Consider the following 19,847-nt stretch of genomic DNA (forward strand, 5'->3'; position numbering starts at 1 on the left):
GCGGCAGGCCAGGATGACTAGCACCTCTCCTGGCCAGATCTAGTGCTGTCATCTTCCCTATGCCTGTGTTACTTCCTGGAGTAAGTGGGCATAAACAATTAAAGGACATGTAAGGGTGAATAATATAAGTTTATGATATTAGTTTTTAATTTATGCAGGAGGGAAGATCAAAAAACATATTTTTTTAAACTCTTTGGTCTTTAAATTCCAACACTATTGAAATTGAAATCACTGAAAAATGATTTACCATTTACAATGACAGTTTTCCCATGCAGTTTTGATTTTGCATCTTTGTCCTTTAACCACAACACTGTGGTAAATAAATGCAATCCCGACTACTACACCGACAACAAGCAAAAAGGTAGCCATCCTTGTCTCCCGTGTGAAAACACCTTTGCTTTCAAGAGCGTGTGCAAGCTAATTTGGACTCATGGGAGATCTCCTGTGAAAATATCACAGCCCTCTTATCAGTACAAGATGGTTCGAGTTTGTAGTGATTGCGCAACTGGATAAACCAGAGTCTCTACTCTCTCAGGGCAAGGGCCATGGAACAGTTAAAAATAGTCAAATACGAGAAAGATTGTTTTACCATTAGACCTACATATTTTGCAACTGTTACCTTTGACAGAGCTGTACACGACCACCACCTTCTGGATAATTCACTCACAACACGATGCATTACTGAAAGAAAAGCATTTTAGATCATTGACCCCATGTATCAAAGTAATAAAAAAAACAGGACAAGGAGGCATTTTTAAGTTTGTTCTTAAAAAAAATCTTTCTGTATTTACATTGTTTTGACAGGAAGAAACAGACAAAGAACGCTTATTTACAGAGTACAAGAGTGTTAAAACAAGAGCTAAAACAATCCGACACCATTTACACCATTCAGCATGGAGGACACAGGACTCTGAACAGGTGTTTAACAAACTTTTCTGCAAAACTACCAAATATCACAAAAGGAGTCCGTGGGAGGTACTGTACACTATACAAACCGACCACAATGGTTTATGTCCATCAGTGTAGGCTGGTGGGGGAGCTATAGGAGGACGGGATCATTGTAATGGCTAGAATGGAATCAATGGAACGGTATCAAACAAACATATGTAAACCACGCTTGACTCCATTTAAATATTTTCTAGCCAGTACAACGAGCCCATCCTCCTATAGCTCCTCCCACCAGCCTAGACTAATGTACAGGATATCCAACTGAAAAGAACCGAATCAATCCTATTTACATGAATATACTGTACATACAAATGTGTGTATAAGCATGTAAGTGTGCTAGCTACCTGTGGTGCAAACGTAGCAACAAATATTGTGTGAGTACTACAACTTCAATATCACAAAATAAAATGTTTGGGCTACATGAGCTGTCTGAAAAATAAGAAAATGTTAATGTACCAGTCATAGGTTTAGACACACCTATTCATTCAAGGGTTTTTCTTAATTGTTTTTCTATTTTCAACATTGTAGAATAATAGTGAAGACATCAAAACTATGGAATAACACATATGGAATCATGTAGTAACCAAAATAATTGTTTAACAAATAAAAAAATATTTTAGACTCTTCAAAAAGCAGCCACCCTTGGTCTTGATGACAGCTTTGCATGCTCTTGGCATTCTCTCAACCAGCTTCATGGAGAACCAACAGTCTTGGAGTTCCAACATATGCTGAGCACTTGTTGGCTGCTTTTCCTTCACTCTGCGCACCAACTCATCTCAAATGGGTTGAGGTCGGGTGATTGTGGAGGCCAGGTCATCTGATGCAGCACTCCATCACTCTCCTTGGTCAAATAGCCCTTACACAGCCTGGAGGTGTGTTGGTCATTGTCCTGTTGAAAAACAAATGATAGTCCCACTAAGCTCAAACCAGATGGGATGGCGTATTGCTGTCGAATGCTGTGGTAGCCATGCTGGTTAAGTGTGCCTTCAATTCTAAATAAATTACTGACAGTGTCACCAGCAAAGCACCACACCACCTCCATGCTTCATCATCCATTCACCTGCTCTGCTTCTCACAAAGACACAGCGGTTGGAACCAAAAATCTTACATTTGGACTAAGACCAAAGGACAGATTTACACCGGTCTAATGGCCATGTTTCTGGGCCCAAGCAAGTCTCTTCTTATTGGTGTCCTTCAGTAGTGGTTTCTTCATGGCAATTCGACCATGAAGGCCTGATTCATGCAATCTCCTCTGAACAGTTGATGTTGAGATGTGTCTGTTACTTGAACTCCAAAGCATTTATTTGGGCTGCAATTTCTGAGGCTGGTAAYTCTAATGAACTTATCCTCTACAGCAGASTCTCCCAACTCTGGGTCCTCCTTTCCTGTGGCGGTCCTCATGAGAGCCAATGCACTTGAAGAAACTTTCAAAGTTCTTGAGATTTCTGGATTGACTGACCTTCATGTCTTAAAATAATGATGGACTGTCGTTTTTCTTTGCTTATTTCAGCTGTTCTTGCCAGAATATAGACTTGGTCTTTTACCAAATAGGGCTATCTTCTGTATACCCCCTTTAACCTGTTACAACATAACTGATTGGCTCAAACGCATTGAGATGGAAAGAAATTCCACAAACTAATTTTTAACAAAGCACACCTGTTAATTGAAATGCATTCCAGGTGACTACCTCATGAAGCTGGTTGAGAGAACGCCAAGAGTGTGGAAAGCTGTCATCAAGGCAAAGGATGGCTACTTTGAAGAATTTCAAATTTGTTTAACACTTTTTTTGGTTACTACATGATTCCATGTGCTATTTCATAGTTTTGATGTCTTCACTATTATTCTACAATGTAGAAAATAGTACAAATAAAGAAAAACTCTGTAATGAGGTGTCCAAACTTTTGACTGGTACTGTATATGTATGTATAACTAGACTGGCAAAAATAAGTGACAAATACTTTTCAGTCAGTCAATCTAAATAAACAGATTTGAGATAATACTTAATTTCATGCAAATGTATAAACAAAATAAATTAAAATATATATTTTCCCTGTGTAACAACCGGCTCCCCTTAGGCTTCCCTTAGGTTTGACTGGGAATAGATGAGAAAGGGAGAGTTTGGGCTTTGGCACAGAGTTGCAATTGGTGGAGTTTGATAGTCTGTTTGTCTGCCCCCTCTTGGTTGGGGGTGGTATTGGCGGGGGTGGTATTGGCAGTGCCAGTGTTTCCCTCTTCTTTGGACTGCTTACTGGCGAACTCAACAATGCTGAAGACAAACTGCATGCAGCCCAGTTTGATGTAGCTGCCATGGTGGAGCAGCGCTGTGCCCTCCCAGCCGGCCCCACTGCCACCGATCAGGCTGGAACTGCTGGCTTTGCAGTTGCAGGAGCTGTCTCTTATACACATCTCACCGATCAGGCTGGAACTGCTGGCCTTACAGTTGCAGGAGAGCCTGGGTCCTCCCTGGGGCTGGCAACTCATCACTCCCCCTGATGGAATCAGGCCAGTCCTGGGGCTGGGTACTGCCTCAGCCCCCTCCTCCTGCTCTCTCATCTTACAATGGCCTGAAGAAAGAGAGCACCGTCACTCAAGTCTCCTACAGACACACAGCGCTGGCCAAACCCCATCTCTACAGGTTTAAGGTGATGGGGCAAAACAACCAACCACATGTTGCACACAGGAGATAGGGCGTTTCAAACTCAGCAAAATTGGTAAGTGTGTGTGTATATATGCTGAGATGTGTGTGTTACTTACGGACAATGCCCTGCACTTTGGAGACCAGGCCACTAACCGGGCTGGGGGATGCCTTCTCAGAGAAGTCACAGGAGTAGAGTACATTGTCCACCGTGGTCCCATGCTCACTGTAGTTGAGCAGCTCGTAGTGCTTGGTGTTCTACACACAGGTACAAACCATCAGTCATGTCTGTAGTGCTACTGTTATTTCAAATAGTACTCACAGATCAGGTCATAGCAATGGGAAAAATATTTACTTTGTGTCTCGAATACTTTGTGTCTCGAACAGGACAGACAACCTACCCCGTCATAAAAGATGCAGGCGTGTTTTCCAGATACATAATTACAATGACCATAGTTTGTAAGGCACACATCCATGTCAGCACCTACAGTGGGTTGTCAGAGAGAGAAAGACTGATGAGACTTTGTTCCATGTTGAGTAAAGATCACAGTATTTTGTAACAGCATGGGCGGTCCTTACCAGCTCCTATGTACAGGGTCCTATAAGACATGTTGATGGCTCCTCCCTTCCCCATGAGTGGATAGAACGTTGCTCTCGCCTGCACCTTCTGTTCTTCTGTGATGGGGACAGAATGTTGAGGGATGACATTTTATAACATTCCTATGGCACAAATTAAACTGCCACACGTCAGGTTCGGGGGGCTTACCCTCTGTGCACGGCGCGGGAGATTGAGGTTTGAGGGCGACGGTGGTGGTGGGAAGAGGGGAAGCGGTTACACAGCTGCCTTGGGGGACTGGGGGTGCTTTGTGGGGGAACAGCTGCTGTATCCTCTGCCAGGCCAGGAGTTTGACCAACTCCTCATCCAGTTTACTCAGTTCGATCTCTGTATGAACAACATCAGCATGTTTCAACGTCATCATAGACTTCACGTGAAGCAATCCTGTATCACAGCCATCATCTGTCAGCTGAATTACAGGCCATTTAATCATCACTATTTTTGAAGACCAGCGTGGCCAAAACAATAATGCAATATTTTAACTTTATTGTTGTTGAATAAAGTACCCATTTTTAAACTGGGCAGAGAGAGGTGCTCATCACCTAGCCCTAATTATGAACAGTGGTACAGGTAGAATGGTGTTGAGGTAGCTACTTACCTCCATCCCCTTCCATCACAGCCTTCATGCCACCAGACAGGTCTGCTATTAAGGGGAAGAGAGAGCTGGGGAACATGGAGCTGCCCTTAAGATCTGTCCCTGGGGAGAAACCGGGAGGTGTGGTGGTAGGCTGTCTTGCTGTGCTGGAGTCTTTGATGGCTCTGGGTGGGGTGAAGACATGGACACCTGGGGTGGGGGTGGGGCAGAGCTTCAGCTCACTGCAGCAGCTCAGAGGGTTGGCCTGAGTCCCTGCCATGCCTGGAGGAGTCCCGTGGGCCTGGCTCTTTATGTCCTGCCCTGTGGCTGCACACGTCAAAGAGGAAGGTGGACAACCTTTCTGGGTGCAAGACTCTAGGTGGCTGCCCTTCCCAGTTTTAACCTCCAGCCCTCCTCTCAGGTGGTTTGGCAGCCCCAGAGCAGAGGTTGGGAGTGGGGCTGGGGGGGTGAGTCTGTGCAGCTGGAGCTCTGTCTGTTTGCAGGCCTCAGAGGCAGTGTTACACACTACCGGTCCGTTGGCTTGCACAGGCTGCTCAGTCAGGGGCCCGTTGGGTTTCCTGCACTTTAGACAGTTCTGACAGGGCCTCACCGGGCAGCTGCAGCTCTCCTGGCCTTGCGAGAGACCCTTCAGTACCTGGGCCCCCTGGGGGCCATCAGATGTACTGCAGGGCTTAGAGCAGGGGGCAGGCAGGGCTGAAGCTGTCCTTTCTGCAAGGGGCAGAGAGCTGTTCTCCTCTAGGGCTACACAGGGCTTAATGTCTTTCTGTTCCTTGTTTGTCTGTTCAGAGTGCCAGTCTGACGAGGACTTCTGCTTGCCAGATAAATGTCGCATGATGCTGCACTGCAGCGAGATGACGTCTCGAAGCCACTGAACGACAAAGAAAAAAACAGTTTGGTGAAAAGAACAAGCACCTTCACCAATCCAGTAACTCAAATAAATACATTTACAGTTATTACACTTTCAATAATTGGCAGTTAATCCCCATCATGTCTGGACCATTGTCTCCTCGCTGGGCCAGATCCCATTGATTTGTTTATCACAAAAAAATGTAAGTGCTTTAGATGTTTCTCAGGTACAGCCCAAAGGAACCACTGAATCGCAGAGTAGTAGACAGATACTTGTGTGTGTGTGTTTCTGCCATACCTACCTCCTGTTGCTCCGCCTGGCTGGTAAAATGCTGAGGGGAGCAGTCCTGGGATGGGACACCATTACAGATCAGCTCCCCGTTACGCACCCCTGCAGGAGCCAAAATGGCCGGGGGGTTCTTGTACTGGGATTTAATAGCGTCAGGCACCTGGAGGGACAAACACACATTATTTACAGGAGTGAACTCCCACTGTGGTTCCTCTAATTCTTAAAGAGGAAAAAGATTTGGATATGTGGTGAAGCTGAAGCCGCTTAGTTGACAAACCAATACTTTGTTGAAAATCTGTCTTTTCATCACCATTTCAAATTGAAGACTAGCAAAAAACGATTTCATAACATTATATTTTACTCTGGGACAGACTCAGCGGGCATAAGCTACCTTGAGCGCCTTCGTTTTGTGGTGGACACCGCTGCGGACAGGGGGGTTCTGTCGGTGGACCCGTCGCAGGAAGCCCACCTTGACGGCATGCTGGGATATCCTATCCTGGAACTGGTCTAAGAGCTGGCAGCGACTGGTAAGGGACAGGCTCCTCTGGTTCAGCTGGAGAACAGGACAGGAGGCCATGTCAAGAACAAAGCGACGTATATCCCTGAATAAACCACTAGCTTGACACCCTATGCACTTGTAACAAGTCTACAGACTCTAAAGCTCAGCTGGAGAACAGGTCATGTCAGTAATGGAACAACTTCTACATACCACGGTTGAGAGATATCACAATATTATCGCATTTCGGTGAAGCTTGATATCGCCCAAAGAACTACAAACCCTATTCCATTTACAGAGCCATTCCTGTCTAAAAATCACCATATCCTTATTGTTTAGGCCTGCCAAAACAAACCCAGTTCCATGCATAAGGATGCGGGGGGGGTGGGGGGAGCTGCTCCTCTTACCACCAAGTGCTCCATATGGTTGGGGCACATCCACCTGCCTGTGGGCATGGCAGTAAGTGGGGGGTCCAGGCAGTCCATGTGGAAGAGCAGGGGGCAATAGTCACACTGAACCAGGGGCGCCATTCTGCAGCTCCTATAGAATAGACAGGAGGACGATAGAGAGGAGGACAAAGAGGAGGCAGTGAGCATGGACTAGCAAAGTCAGCCAACCAACTAGAGTCCCAAAGGTGTGTTGATATTAGGGCTGTGGCGGTCATGAAATTTCGTCAGCCGCGATTGTCAAGCAAATAACTGAGGGTCTCACAGTAATTCACAGTTAATTAACAAAAACACATTTAGCATCTCCTGGCTTCCACGCATAGCCTGCCATCCACTGATGCAGAACTTTGGAACATACACATTTAAACAAATTGAATAAATCCATTATTATTTTAGACGGGTCTAAAGAAACATGATATGAAGAGAATGTAGTCTATTTCAGAAGAACAGAATAGCATACTCTGAGTTGTCCATTTAGCAGACAAGATTTGCTTACAATTATGTGGCATTATTTTATTGTATGAAGACTACAATTGAACATGAATAAAATAGAAAGGATATTTTCTCCAAACAATGAGTGAGTACGCACATGCGGCTATTCTGTGTTTAGCAGTTAACAAAGAAACAGGTACTCCTATATACTTAATTTAGAGTTATTTATATAACTTTCGTTGCGAAAACAAACGTTGGGCTACATGTTTGATTGTTAATACATTCTAAGGCTGCATGATGCGACTAATGATGATTTGAAAAAAGTTGCACGAAAGGCATGAGCTCTGCTTTGTTTTTTTTGCATAGGCTGTACAGACTTCATCAGTCTCTCATTCACAATTTGACAAGGCCGGCAGGACCCCTTTGAGTGGCCGTAACGCCCCTTTAAAAAATCCATGCCTTTGTGGCCAGTGGCCGATTTGTCCTTGGGCTGAACATAATAATTATAATTCCCTTCTCCCGGGTGGGAGTTCTGAAGCACCTCATATTGCTCTCCGCCACGTGATTGAGTATTTCTCACAGGCTACAAGTGAAGACAGACACATTGGGGATGCAACTGTGCGTGTCTTTATCCAATTCCGAGGTGCATATTGAAGATATTGGAAGAACTGTCCACATTTACTTTCCTCAGCCAACATAAAGCAAAAGCACTATCCCCCATAGTACAAAAGTTGACCTATTCTAGAGTGGCTTGCGAAAGTATTCACCCCCCTTGCCATTTTTCCTATTTTGTTGCCTTACAACCTGGAATTAAAATAGATTTTTGGGGGTTTGTATCATTTACATAACATGCCTACCACTTTGAAGATGCAAAATATTTTTTTTATAGTGAAACAAGAAATAAGACAAAGAAACTGAGCTTGAGCATGCATAACTATTCACGCCCCCAAAGGCAATACTTTGTAGAGCCACCTTTTGCTGCAATTACAGCTGCAAGTCTCTTGGGGTATGTCTCTATAAGCTTGGCACATCTAGCCACTTGGATTTTTGCCCATTCTTCAAGGCAAAACTGCTCCAGCTCCTTCAAGATGGATGGGTTCTGCCGGTGCCCCTCTGCTTGCCTGGCGGTGCCCCTCTGCTTGCCTGGCGGTGCCCCTCTGCTTGCCTGGCGGTGCCCCTCTGCTTGCCTGGCGGTGCCCACTCTGCTTGCCTGGCGGTGCCCCTCTGCTTGCCTGGCGGTGCCCCTCTGCTTGCCTGGCGGTGCCCCTCTGCTTGCCTGGCGGTGCCCCTCTGCTTGCCTCATGTGACACTTAGTTAAATAAAGTCCACTGTGTGCAATCTAATTATGTGACTTCTGAAGGTAATTAATCAAATAAATAATCAAATGAGTAAGTACCATTTATTTGTTGAGTATAATTCAACATGTAATAAGAAATAAGCCTTTACATCTGGACATCTTATATAAACTATTTATTCATTGAATTTACAGAAAATGTGCTATATCGTGATATGTATCGTTACATGAGAGTTTGGCCATGTCGCCCAGCCCTATGTCCATTACATCAAATCCAAATAAAAATCATTTTAAATTACAGGTTGTAATGCAACAAAATAGGAAAAATGCCAAGGGGGATGAATACTTTTGCAAGGCACTGTATTCTGTGCAAGAAAGAAATATTCCAAACTTAGTCTGGGACAGTTGTGTTATGCGATAGAGCCCAAATTAATACAAAAACGTTTTTTTTTTTTTACACAAAGAGGCTGATGCAACAGATCAGAACGTTTAGCTTAAAATGTTGATAAACTATTAGGCTATTTCTCCAGATAAGCACAGCAATGCACACACTGCAGTAAGTGCAAATATTCCATTAGCGGATAACACCATTAGCAAAAGTGACCACAAATGCAATTATGCATGTAATGCTTATATTATAAAGATGCATTTATGGTGAAAATGAGCTTCCCTAAACTCAAAACACACGCGCTGCGTATGTATGCCAGTTAGGATCTACACCCATTGTAAAGCGGATTAATGTGCTTACATTTTTTAAAGTTATTTGGCCACTTTAGTTGTGATACAAACCTTATCAAAAAACATAGGCCTATGGGCTAGGCTACTTGAGGTGTGCGAATAGGATTTGGAAAAGTTGCAAAAAAGGCACGCGTTGCTTCTTGGCTATCTTGCCTTACAAGCCGGGCATCATTCACAAGTGATAGGCTAACGGTCACCCATGACACTCTTCTTGATTTAATCTTTTATTTACATATATGAAATAATAGAAAGCAGAAAGCTCTTTTTAATAGAGCCCATCACTCTGTTTTCTCATCACAATTCCATAGCCTATAGAAATGTTGTGTAACATGAGCTATCACAAAGTGTTTGATTTGATTTTTTAATACATTTGCATTGATGTCAGAGTGATTAAAGGGAAAATAGAGTGCTGAGTACCAGGCAGTTAGCAAGTTTGGTAGGCTACTAATGACCATCAGCAGCATTAGAGCTTGGAGATGCCCAATTATCGTGACTAAACGGAAATGTGGAATTTGACTGCCGTTATGACTCGTGACCGCCGGTGTGGCAGTAATACGGTCACCATAACAGCCCTAGTTGATATAACTGTGTAATGACAAAATTGTGGGTTTGATTGACTAATTATTGGTAGGATAGGTCATACCTGGTGCAGGAGAAGCACACCCTGACTGGCAGAGGAACGAGGCCGTTGGGGTCCATCTCATGCTGTGGCCTTCTGAAAGTCTTCATGATCAGCTCCTCTTTCCTCCTCCGTTTACTGCTGCCTGGCAGTGCTGTGGTGCAGGTGAGTTCGTTGGGCAGCTGGAACTGCGAGGGGTTCCGCTCCATGGCGGCGGCGATGAGCAGCTGGAAGGGCCTCTTGAGGAGCCGTGGTGTGGGGGTAGGGGTAGTGGTGGCTTGCTCAGATTCTGAGCCCTGGGCCTCCACCTCCTCCTCTGCCTTGGCCATCTCCTCGTCTGCCTCGTTCTGCTCCTCCGAGGGGGTGTCCGTGTCCGTGGAAGAGGTGTTGGAAGTGGGAGTGCCAGGACGGCTGCTGGCACGCCGCTCAAGGCGCTCCAGACGCTCGAGATGCACGGCAGCCACCCGCAGGCCGGGTCCAGCTGCTCCGACCCCGGGTGGTAGCCTGTCCAGACGCAGCGTGGTGGTGGTAATAGTGGTGGTACCCCGCTCCAGTTCAGCTGCAGGGGAGGAGCGCTTGGAGAGGAGCCTCTCCCTCTCCAGCAGGCCATTTGTCCGCTCAGCCTTCTGCTCCCGCTTCTGGGGGTGACAGTCAAATAGCAGAGTCAGGGACCAGCAAGGATCAGACAGTATTCCCCACCACTAGGGTTGTTTAAATAGTTGGAATCGTATTGATACATTGAAAACAGGTCTTAACAGGCTAATACATCTGAAGCATAAAAACATCTCTCTGTTGTGAGCATCATCACATATTCTTGAACACTCACCTTTCTACGGACATTGCAGCGATGACACATCCAGTCACCAGGGGGCAGCATTTCTTCACTCAATGGTGGGTTACTGTGGGAACCACAAAGAAACAGCAATAAAAAAGGACCTTCATGCTACAGTTATTTCATTTATAGGTCAACTATGGATCAATTGCCATGTAAGCTTTATAAGGCCTAATGCCAAACTCACAATACAGCCTGGATGCTCTGACCAATGGTGTATCACAACGGGCCGTGATTGGGAGTCCTATAGGGTCGCGCACAATTGGCCCAGCGTTGTCCGGGTTTGGCCGTCATTGTAAATAAGAATTTGTTCTTAACCGACTTGCCTAGTTAAATAAATATAAAATATGCACTTTTGAGGCATAGGCTATAATAGGGGTGTAGGGGAGTGATGATGTAATTGACCTGTGCTGGAATAGGTCTGTTTTGAAATATGACAACAATGTGTAAAGCACACCAAAATACACATTTTAACACTGAATGCCAAACCCTACTTTCAGGCTTGAGTGTTTACTGTTAGAATGGCTTCTTTTCCAAATGCCTGTCTCCATCTAGTGGGATTAATGTGACACTGCCTGGCATGCCCAAACAAGAGAAGACAGTCAATATTGAACACAGTTTTTACTTTAAGTTTTAAATCACTAACGCCTGGAAAAGTAAGCACTACTAATATGGCCCACAACCATGTTGTATTCGAGACCGGTGTCAGATACATTTTTACTCAGTCTCTGACAATGAGGGCTCAATTTCTTCGAGACCAGTAGAGAAGAAAAAAAAACTCCTAAATTACCAACTCCCATTCAGTCAACGCATAAAGCCACTTCGCCAGGCCAAATACCGACACTCCTTTCACATCAATTTCTTATTGCCTATTGAAACCTGGGCTTCCTACTTTACTGGTAACATTAGTGTCCTTTATTTTCAGCTTTGTCACGCTCGTCAGAATTTCCTTAGGAGGGAAGAGTGAGGGAAATTATTTGAAAGTGGCATGCTTACTGTTAGTAAGGGGAGACCAGGGGAAGTTGTAACATACTTTTGTATTTTTATCTATTATAGACATGGGTTACTGGYAATATGCAGAATGGCTCTCCATTTGCCCTCAGCATGCATTTAGTTTCACCATTCTGAATGTCTAAAGAATCAATATGTTCTTTAAATTTGAACAAAGAACATTTTGAACTGTTATCATCTTGGCGATTTCACACAATTACAACCATGGCCTTCAATTAGTCTCGCTTTAGGCGGTCTCAAACACAACACCTGGCTGTGATGCTCATAACCTACATTATATCACCCAGTTTATACAGGCTGCCATCATAATGAATTGTTGGAATGCTTTCAGATGTTTCTAATCTAGAAAATACTCAAATATGCAGCTACTGCATAGGCAGTTGTCAAGGTGATTGTAGTATGTAATTTAAATCACATGTCAAATTTCACCGTCAATGACTACCCAAGGGGATATGCAAATGTTCAATTTGCAAAGACCGAGATTATCCTCAGTCTTGTAGGTGGAAAGCCTTGCACTGTAGCCTAGCTACCAACCAAAACCTGCACTGAACTGTAGCTACCAACCAACATGATTGATAGCCAGATCTTGCACAGCTGTGTGGTGCAAATACCTGAATGGATGAGTCCCCGAAATACAAAGAATAATATGCTCATCTCAAATCGTGTTATAACCGCGTTTGATCAGCTGTATTATCATAATTATATTCCTGTTAAAGCCCAGAGAAATGTCAGTAAAATGGCGCTGAAATAAAACGGGTTTTTTTCAAGGGAGGTCGCCATATTGTAAACAGAGGCACACGAGCGAAGAGCAGCCTCGACTCCATTTTTTGCCAGCGTTTCCCAGCGCTCTCAGTTAGAGCGAGTGAGTGACGATGCCTGGAGACATGCAGACCGAGGCGGGGGCTGGTTGCAACCATTCGGCGGCAAATTTTAACCAAGTCCTGGTTGCTGTGTCACAATCATCTTCATAGTATGATTGGAACCCCCCTCTCCCCCCTTAACGAAACTAATGTGTGGCATTTTTCACAGCGCATGGTTCTGTAAAGATGATGGACTGTCTAGACAGGAGAGTCGCAGTCATTCTGAATCCAGTAAACCACGCATGATCCTTCCCAAGCAAACGGTAGTGGGATACTTTTCACACATACCAGCATTGTAGATGGAAGGCGGCTGGACAATGGTCACAACACAGAAGGTCCCCTCCCTCATGACAACTATCACAGGTATCGTGGTTGGTGGCCCTGCTCTTTCTCCGAACGTCCCTTTCACTCCTCCGACTCCTCTTTTCGCCATCCTCTGACTTGGGTGGTGCGAGCAGTGTTTGAATTTGCTGTAACAAGTTGAACATGTCAGAAATCTGGATCGAATTACTCCCAATTTAGACTTGTTTACTTGGTTGCTAGCACATCAAACGAATAAAGCTAAAAAAAAAAACAGTATGATTCAGTATCATGTCAGTAACATATCTTTTTTATACTAGCTAGTTATGACAGTATACTATAAATCGCCTCCTGCAGGAAGCTAGGGCCTTTACTGTAACGTCTAGTCAAGGCAACTAAAATATGGTTTAAAATGTTCGTTTCGCTATAACTAGAGTAATAGCACAGTGTTTCCCATAAACTAGCTAGCAGATAGGTGTTTTGTCTTCAACTTCATCCTAGCCAACGCGGCGTTAGGACAAAATTACTGCCTCAAACTATAGTTAGCTAACGTTATTTGCTTCCATCTTGTTACAGTATCTGCTAACATGTCCATTTTTCTGGCTAGTTAGATATCTAACAAACTTAATTAAATGGCTGCATTTTAACGGACATAAGTAACGTTGTGTGTGGTGACATGCCTCACCTCCATTAAACCCCCAGAGGTATCCAAGTCGTACACAATCGTTGGAGTCTCCATTTTGTCCCACATTCAACCAGCAGTCGACGACTTCTTGCAAATAATCCTATGGAACCAGCTACTGTAGCTAGCTAGTAGTGTCGTTCCACGCCCAGTCCCACTGGCAGTGACAGTCGACCCCCCCCCCCCCCACACACGCAAGTTTTACAAAAAATCTTTCTATTACTGTATATCGTAGGGAATAACGGAATCAGCCAAGGTTAACAGTTAACTAGCCGTACGTAGCGACTTCGTATGCAAGTTGGCAACCGCTAGCTAGCTGCTTTATCTGAATGTGATATAGGCACACACTAGACTGATAGCTAGTTAAGTTATCTATTTAGTCAACTGTAGCTAGCTAACGTTAATTAACAACACCATCCATTAAGCCATGTTTGCTTGCTAACTGCTGGCAAGAATATTACGAATGTTACGGGTTTCTCACAAACCTCAACTTTGAGCCTATTCTAAACTGTCTTGTTGTCAGGTTGCTGAACGACTGTGAATGTATCTGCGAGGCCTAGCCATGGTTCTTGTTTTTGCTCCTACTGCTCCTACTAGCAGAAATTAGACGCTTGAAAATTCTGCAAACCAGCTCGCTTCCACTTTGCATTGTCAACAGTCAGAATACACAAAATGTAAAATGTTCGCAACGTTAAGTGTTCCTCCCAATCAAGGGTTGCAAAATGCGTTGTTGTTATTCTTCCAACAGTACAGGATCCCCCAAGAAATGTATTTTTGTTCTGAAAAAGCCTATGCATCAATGCTGCTAGTGGCAACATCCTATCCGAGTTGGCGCAACCGCGAACGAAATTACGTTTGAGCATGCGCATTTCAAGATTGTTGAAAACCATGGCCGCCACAGCAGAGAAACGCTTGTCACTAGTCAACACAGCCACAAAATCAGCATTGGGTATACGTATCGTAAAAATTCATGAAAACTAAAATGTCCTTTTTGGTCTTAATTTAAATTTACGGTTAGGCATAAGGTTAGCAGTGTGGTTAAGGTTATGTATAAATTGGCATTTTAAGAAGATACATTGTAGAAAAGGGCGGTGTTTAGCCATAATTACAACTTTGTGACTGTGGTAACTTGAGACGACGACGTCAGAAAGGAATACCAACGTCATGCCGCTAGAGAAGCCCTCAAAGACAATCTTTGGTTGCGGGTTTCATCCCGTTTTTTGGTAGATAGCCATCACCTGGCTAGCGAACGTTATTCATATTAGTTAGAGCTGCTAAATTGTGAAATAACAGATAGCTAACATTAGCTATTAGCTAAGCTTACGAGCAACACTACACTCCTCATTTCAATGTAGCCTACGTTATGGTGCCCTCCATCTAGCTGGACAGTTGGATCAAAGTTTTGCCCAACCGGCCGCCTGATGGCAGTATTATTCATTTTATTTCGTAAACGCCGCCATTTGCTATTAGGCTACAACATTTGAGTTTGAATGAATGAGGATAGGTAGTACTGTACATAATGTTGTCTTTTTTGGGGAGTATTTGTCAGCATATTTTACCATAAGCACTTTTTGTCCAGTCCCACCCAATTTTAGTAAACCGGGTGCCAGTGTGTCTGCGCTTTTGTCAAATGTCTATATCGATGCTTCCTCGCCTAACTATATTTGGTTAGAAGTGGAAGTTCAGTGGCAGAGGAAAACGGTGGAACAAGACAAAACTGGATCAACATTCTGCTTATTTTCTCACAGATCAGGAAACATCTAATAGCAATACTGGTTTCTGTGCCCCCCAAAATAATTTGTTACGAACAGTCCACAACATTTTCTAGACTTAACTCATTCTCAATCTTTCAAGTTAAACCGCTCCCTGGTTGCAGTATTTTTGCTGACCAGTAGATGGTGCTGGTGCAACATGACAAGACAATAGTGTGAGCCACAAGTATACAGCGAGTCAGTTTCCCCAGCAGTTATTAATATATCTGTGCCAGTTATTCCCAATCGCTGTCTGTTACAAATGTCTGCTGATATCAGACAATGTTAGACTATTGTTCATACATACATTACCTGACTATAGATGGTACCAGACCAGTGCATGTTGATGGTCTTGTCTACACTGGTAATCTTACCCAGGGTTGGTATAAGGGTCTATAGGGGCAAATATAATGTTCAGGGAACAGTATACATTTATGTAGCCTATACGGGAAGACCACCCCTTCACCGCTACACTGGGCTTAAGTCTGCTAAACTACACACTAGTACACTACACTGGGCTTAAGTCTGTTACACTCTGAACTACACACTAGTACACTACACCGGGCGTAAGTCTGTTACACTCTGAACTACACACTAGTACACTACACCGTGCGTACGTCTGTTACACTCTGAACTACAAACTAGTACACTACACCCCTACACCAGACACGAGTCTGCTACAGCTCCAACCCCAAACCCTCTACACCAGGGCTGCCCAACCCTCTTCCTGGAGATCTACTGTCCTGTAGGTTTTCGGTCCAACCCTAATTTAGCATATCTGATTCAGCTAGTTAAAGTCTTGTTGAGCWGCTAATTAGTTTATTCAGGTGTGTTAAATTAGGGTTGGACTGAAAACCAACAGGACTGTAGATCTCCAGGAAGAGGGTTGGGCCGCCCTGCTCTACACTGTCAGAGGTAGCTCCATTCATGTATACTTTACTTACTTTGACTCATTAAGGAGCATAGGTCATCTGACAAAAACTTCCTCCAGTGTGCTCTGTTATGCCGTTTTCTCAACTTCTTTCTCAGTGTTATGCCGTTTTCTCAACTTCTTTCTCAGTGTTATGCAGTTTTCTCCACTTCTTTCTCAGTGTTATGCAGTTTTCTCAACTTCTTTCTCAGTGTTATGCAGTTTTCTCCACTTCTTTCAAGGAAGTTCTTGCTTCTTTCAGCTCTGCTTTATTCATGTATACTTATCAGGGCAAATTCAGATGAACGACTCAGCGGGCAAAACGGTAAATTGCATCTTGAAGTGAACCAGTAATCCTTAATAAATGAATTAATAAGATGGTGTCCAATTTTTTTCTGAATAGTAACTTTATTGAGGACGTGTTTGGTTCATGAAGTGGCTTAATCAGTATATATACAATGCATCAAAACTAGATTATAGAATTATAATATTGTCATCATACCTGTTTGTATGAATAAATATTATAATGTGACAATGATAAAAATAGAGTTTGAATGGTGATGCATTCTCCTACAGAATCAGCTATATTATTTTTGACAAATACATTGCATCAGTTTTTAAGAATTCCCCAATCCACAAAACTGACTTCTTAAGCTTAACCTTCCCTGGTTTTCATCACAAAACAAATGGCACTAGAACACACTTTGCCATGGACTTTTCAGATGTTTGCCAATCCAATATCATTAATGAATACCTTTTAATCAGCATTTTGAAGACAAACATACAATTGTGAACAAAAACGTGAATGAGAAGAAATTAAATAACTTTTTCTTTGCATTACTATATCTCTATTTTATGATCCATATGAAATCAACAATGTAATAATCTAAGCTGAACTAATGACGTATCAGAAATATACATGATATGAACATTGCTTAAAAAGGGCCTTTAATTTAAGGCACATTCTGATGTTTTTAATCATAGGAGGTTGCATTAAAAAAAGAGGTGTGTTTACATGTTTTTGAGAGGGTCATCTTTGCAATTTGAAGATACTGTACAAAAAAATGAAAATATGTTTTAATTGTCCAGTGTATTTGAAAGCTTTAAGAGTCCATCAAGTTATTATGATATCCCTCCGATCATCACTTGAATAATCTAGCTCTATTGTGTTTTGCCTTCTCTCAAAATAAAAATGCCCTACAAGCTGTGTGAAAAACATATCCTGTTGTATTTACACATTTTATTTTTCGGACTACATACATTTTTCGGACTAGATACATTTTCGGACTAGATACATAATTTCCCATTTGTGAGGTTCCACATTGGACTGACGTCTTTAGAGTTTGATCATATCAGGATACAAACTGTACAAACACTGCTGTTAGGCCATTTCTGTTGAAGCTCTACAAAAATAATCATGTTTTCAAGTCTTTGCAGTGATGGCCAATTTCCACTGTGGGCTGGGCAGAGATATGTTCAGCAGACAGAGGAAAAGGTGGAGGCAAGTAAAGAGCGGTGTGTGTTATCGGACAGTGGAGTGCAGACAAACTTCCACTAGGCAAACCGGCTTGAGACCAGACCTGTCGATGCTGAAACACATAGTCGTGCCTCTAGATGGAAACCTCATACTCTCTTGTGTCCTGTGAAATGAGGACAGAGTTCTGAATTAGGGACAAGCTTGTCACAAGAAGGTATAGGGAGACTGAGAAGTACAGTAGACCATATTTCTACTATGATCACAAACGCCATTCCTCTTTTTGTGAACGAGCCATGTGATAACAGACATCTGTTTGTAGACTATGATAGGGATATCACAGAGATACATTTAGTGTGTGGAGGTGGTCAGCCCAAACTGTGAGGCTTTTCCATTTTCTCCTGAGAGGAGACAATGACTTTGAATTGTCTATACACATCATTGTCTATACACAACATTCACATACATCCAGTATATATTTATTTATATTCCAGACTCTGACATTGCCCATTCTGATATGTCTTAATTTCTTGTTCGTTCTAGTAATTGTTTTCACTTTTAGATTGTGTGTGTATTGTATTGTAATGCTAAATATTGTTGGAGCTAGAAACATAAGCATTTCGCTGCACCTGCGATAACATCTGTAAAACTGTGTATGCAACCAATAAACTTTGATTATATTTTTTATTTGATTTGAGAGGTTTGCCCCTCTCCTCCTGACCCATTTTTAAATGTGCTCAACCTACTGTGGGCTTTAGTTTAATAAGCTCAGACTGTGTAATAGGTTCAGGCTGCAGAATCAGAGTGTGGAATTGATGAAGACTGACTGACAGACACACTGGAGGCTTAATAAGCAGGTTGTAGTCTAGCGCTTGGGCTCACCTCGTTGTTCTTCAGGAGTGCAGTCAAGGAAGTACAGAAAAAGAGACAGACAGATAGACAGACAAACAATCGTTATTTATAGCATGAAAGCATCAGACTTGGGTAAAATATTTGACATATTTCAAATACTATTTGAACCCATGTCTGAAAACCATGTCATAGCACTCTGTCAAATAATGTCAAATTTACTTGGCAACCTTTTGTCTGTATCAGGTGTAATGAAATGGCCTTTATCAATGACTGAAGGTGAATGGAGTATAGCTTTACACCTCTCAATCCTATTTCTATAACGTCACTTAACGGGGAATTCAATTTGGTGAATGAACCTGCAATATGGCAAACCAGATGGTGCTTTAAGTGCATCATCTCATACACAAATGACAGTGCCTGAATTCAACCTTTTTGGGGGCTTACTAATTCCAACAGGCATCTTAAAGAACCAGTGAATATCTCTATAACATAACGTACTGTAGTCTCTGTTTCGTAGAGGGAGTTGTCGAAGGTGGACTCTCCTGGGATGTGGTCATATGGTAAGGAGGTGGACATGGGAAGACACATAAGCTTCCGCTGAACCCTAGAGAACACAGACATAGTGTCATAAGGGTAGCATAGTATATTTACAACATTATTACAGAGCCTGTTGGGTCTATAGCTATTGGTTAGACTCAGTGCTTGACTTGGGCAAAAGTTCACCGGTGTGGAGTACCGGCACATGAAATGTTCTACTGCTTGAGCTTCTGTTCTTCTTATAGCATATTAGTTCAAAAGTATTGTGGAGCTCCTACACCTAAATATAAACAGTACCGGCACCTAAAACGAGTACCAGAACCTATTTCAGTCCAAGTCAAGCACTGGTTAGACTACTACAGTAGGTACTATGGATGATGATAGCTTTCATACTTTCAAAGTATTTTGTTTATCTATATAAAGTATGCATACTAGACCTACTTAGAGAAGTAAAGGTAGATTCCGATGATGAAGACCATGATGAGGGCCACTGGTATAAAGACTGTTAGAGCTATGTTGGCTCCCTCCATGCTGTAGTCGGCACTGGCAACTGGTGGTAGAGGAATCAACAGGGACACACTCAACTGCTATGATAACCTAAAGATACATTCTTCAATGTAGCACACTTGAAGTTACTGTGAAGTATTGTATTGCGTTTTATTATTAGGTCTTGATTTGATGTAT

The 19,847-nt window shown here is 42.9% G+C and overlaps 1 protein-coding gene and 1 pseudogene across 2 annotated transcripts; both read right to left on the reverse strand.

The window, feature by feature from the left end:
- Positions 1 to 737: 737 nt before the first annotated feature.
- LOC111949588 (PHD finger protein 12) lies at positions 738 to 14,734 on the reverse strand. 2 transcript variants are annotated; one of them, XM_070434207.1, is made up of 14 exons: positions 13,643 to 14,734; positions 12,946 to 13,127; positions 10,781 to 10,853; positions 9,979 to 10,592; positions 6,833 to 6,965; positions 6,321 to 6,482; positions 5,943 to 6,089; positions 4,798 to 5,662; positions 4,350 to 4,526; positions 4,163 to 4,258; positions 3,985 to 4,067; positions 3,703 to 3,841; positions 3,400 to 3,512; positions 738 to 3,339 (listed from the first exon to the last, which is right to left on the reverse strand). In XM_070434207.1, exons 1-14 carry the CDS (start codon positions 13,706 to 13,708, stop codon positions 3,031 to 3,033), a joined length of 3,159 nt encoding a protein of 1,052 aa, XP_070290308.1. In that variant the 5' UTR covers positions 13,709 to 14,734; the 3' UTR covers positions 738 to 3,030. The 2 variants fall into 2 exon arrangements, with proteins under 2 accessions (XP_070290308.1, XP_070290309.1); XM_070434208.1 differs by lacking the exon at positions 12,946 to 13,127 and having other exon boundaries at positions 13,643 to 14,732.
- A 1,961-nt stretch (positions 14,735 to 16,695) lies between these two features.
- LOC111949863 (seizure protein 6 homolog) overlaps positions 16,696 to 19,847 on the reverse strand; it is a 162,142-nt pseudogene continuing 158,990 nt past the window's right edge.

The sequence above is a fragment of the Salvelinus sp. IW2-2015 genome, linkage group LG22 (assembly GCF_002910315.2).
Source record: "Salvelinus sp. IW2-2015 linkage group LG22, ASM291031v2, whole genome shotgun sequence".
Classification (NCBI taxonomy): Eukaryota; Metazoa; Chordata; class Actinopteri; order Salmoniformes; family Salmonidae; genus Salvelinus; species Salvelinus sp. IW2-2015.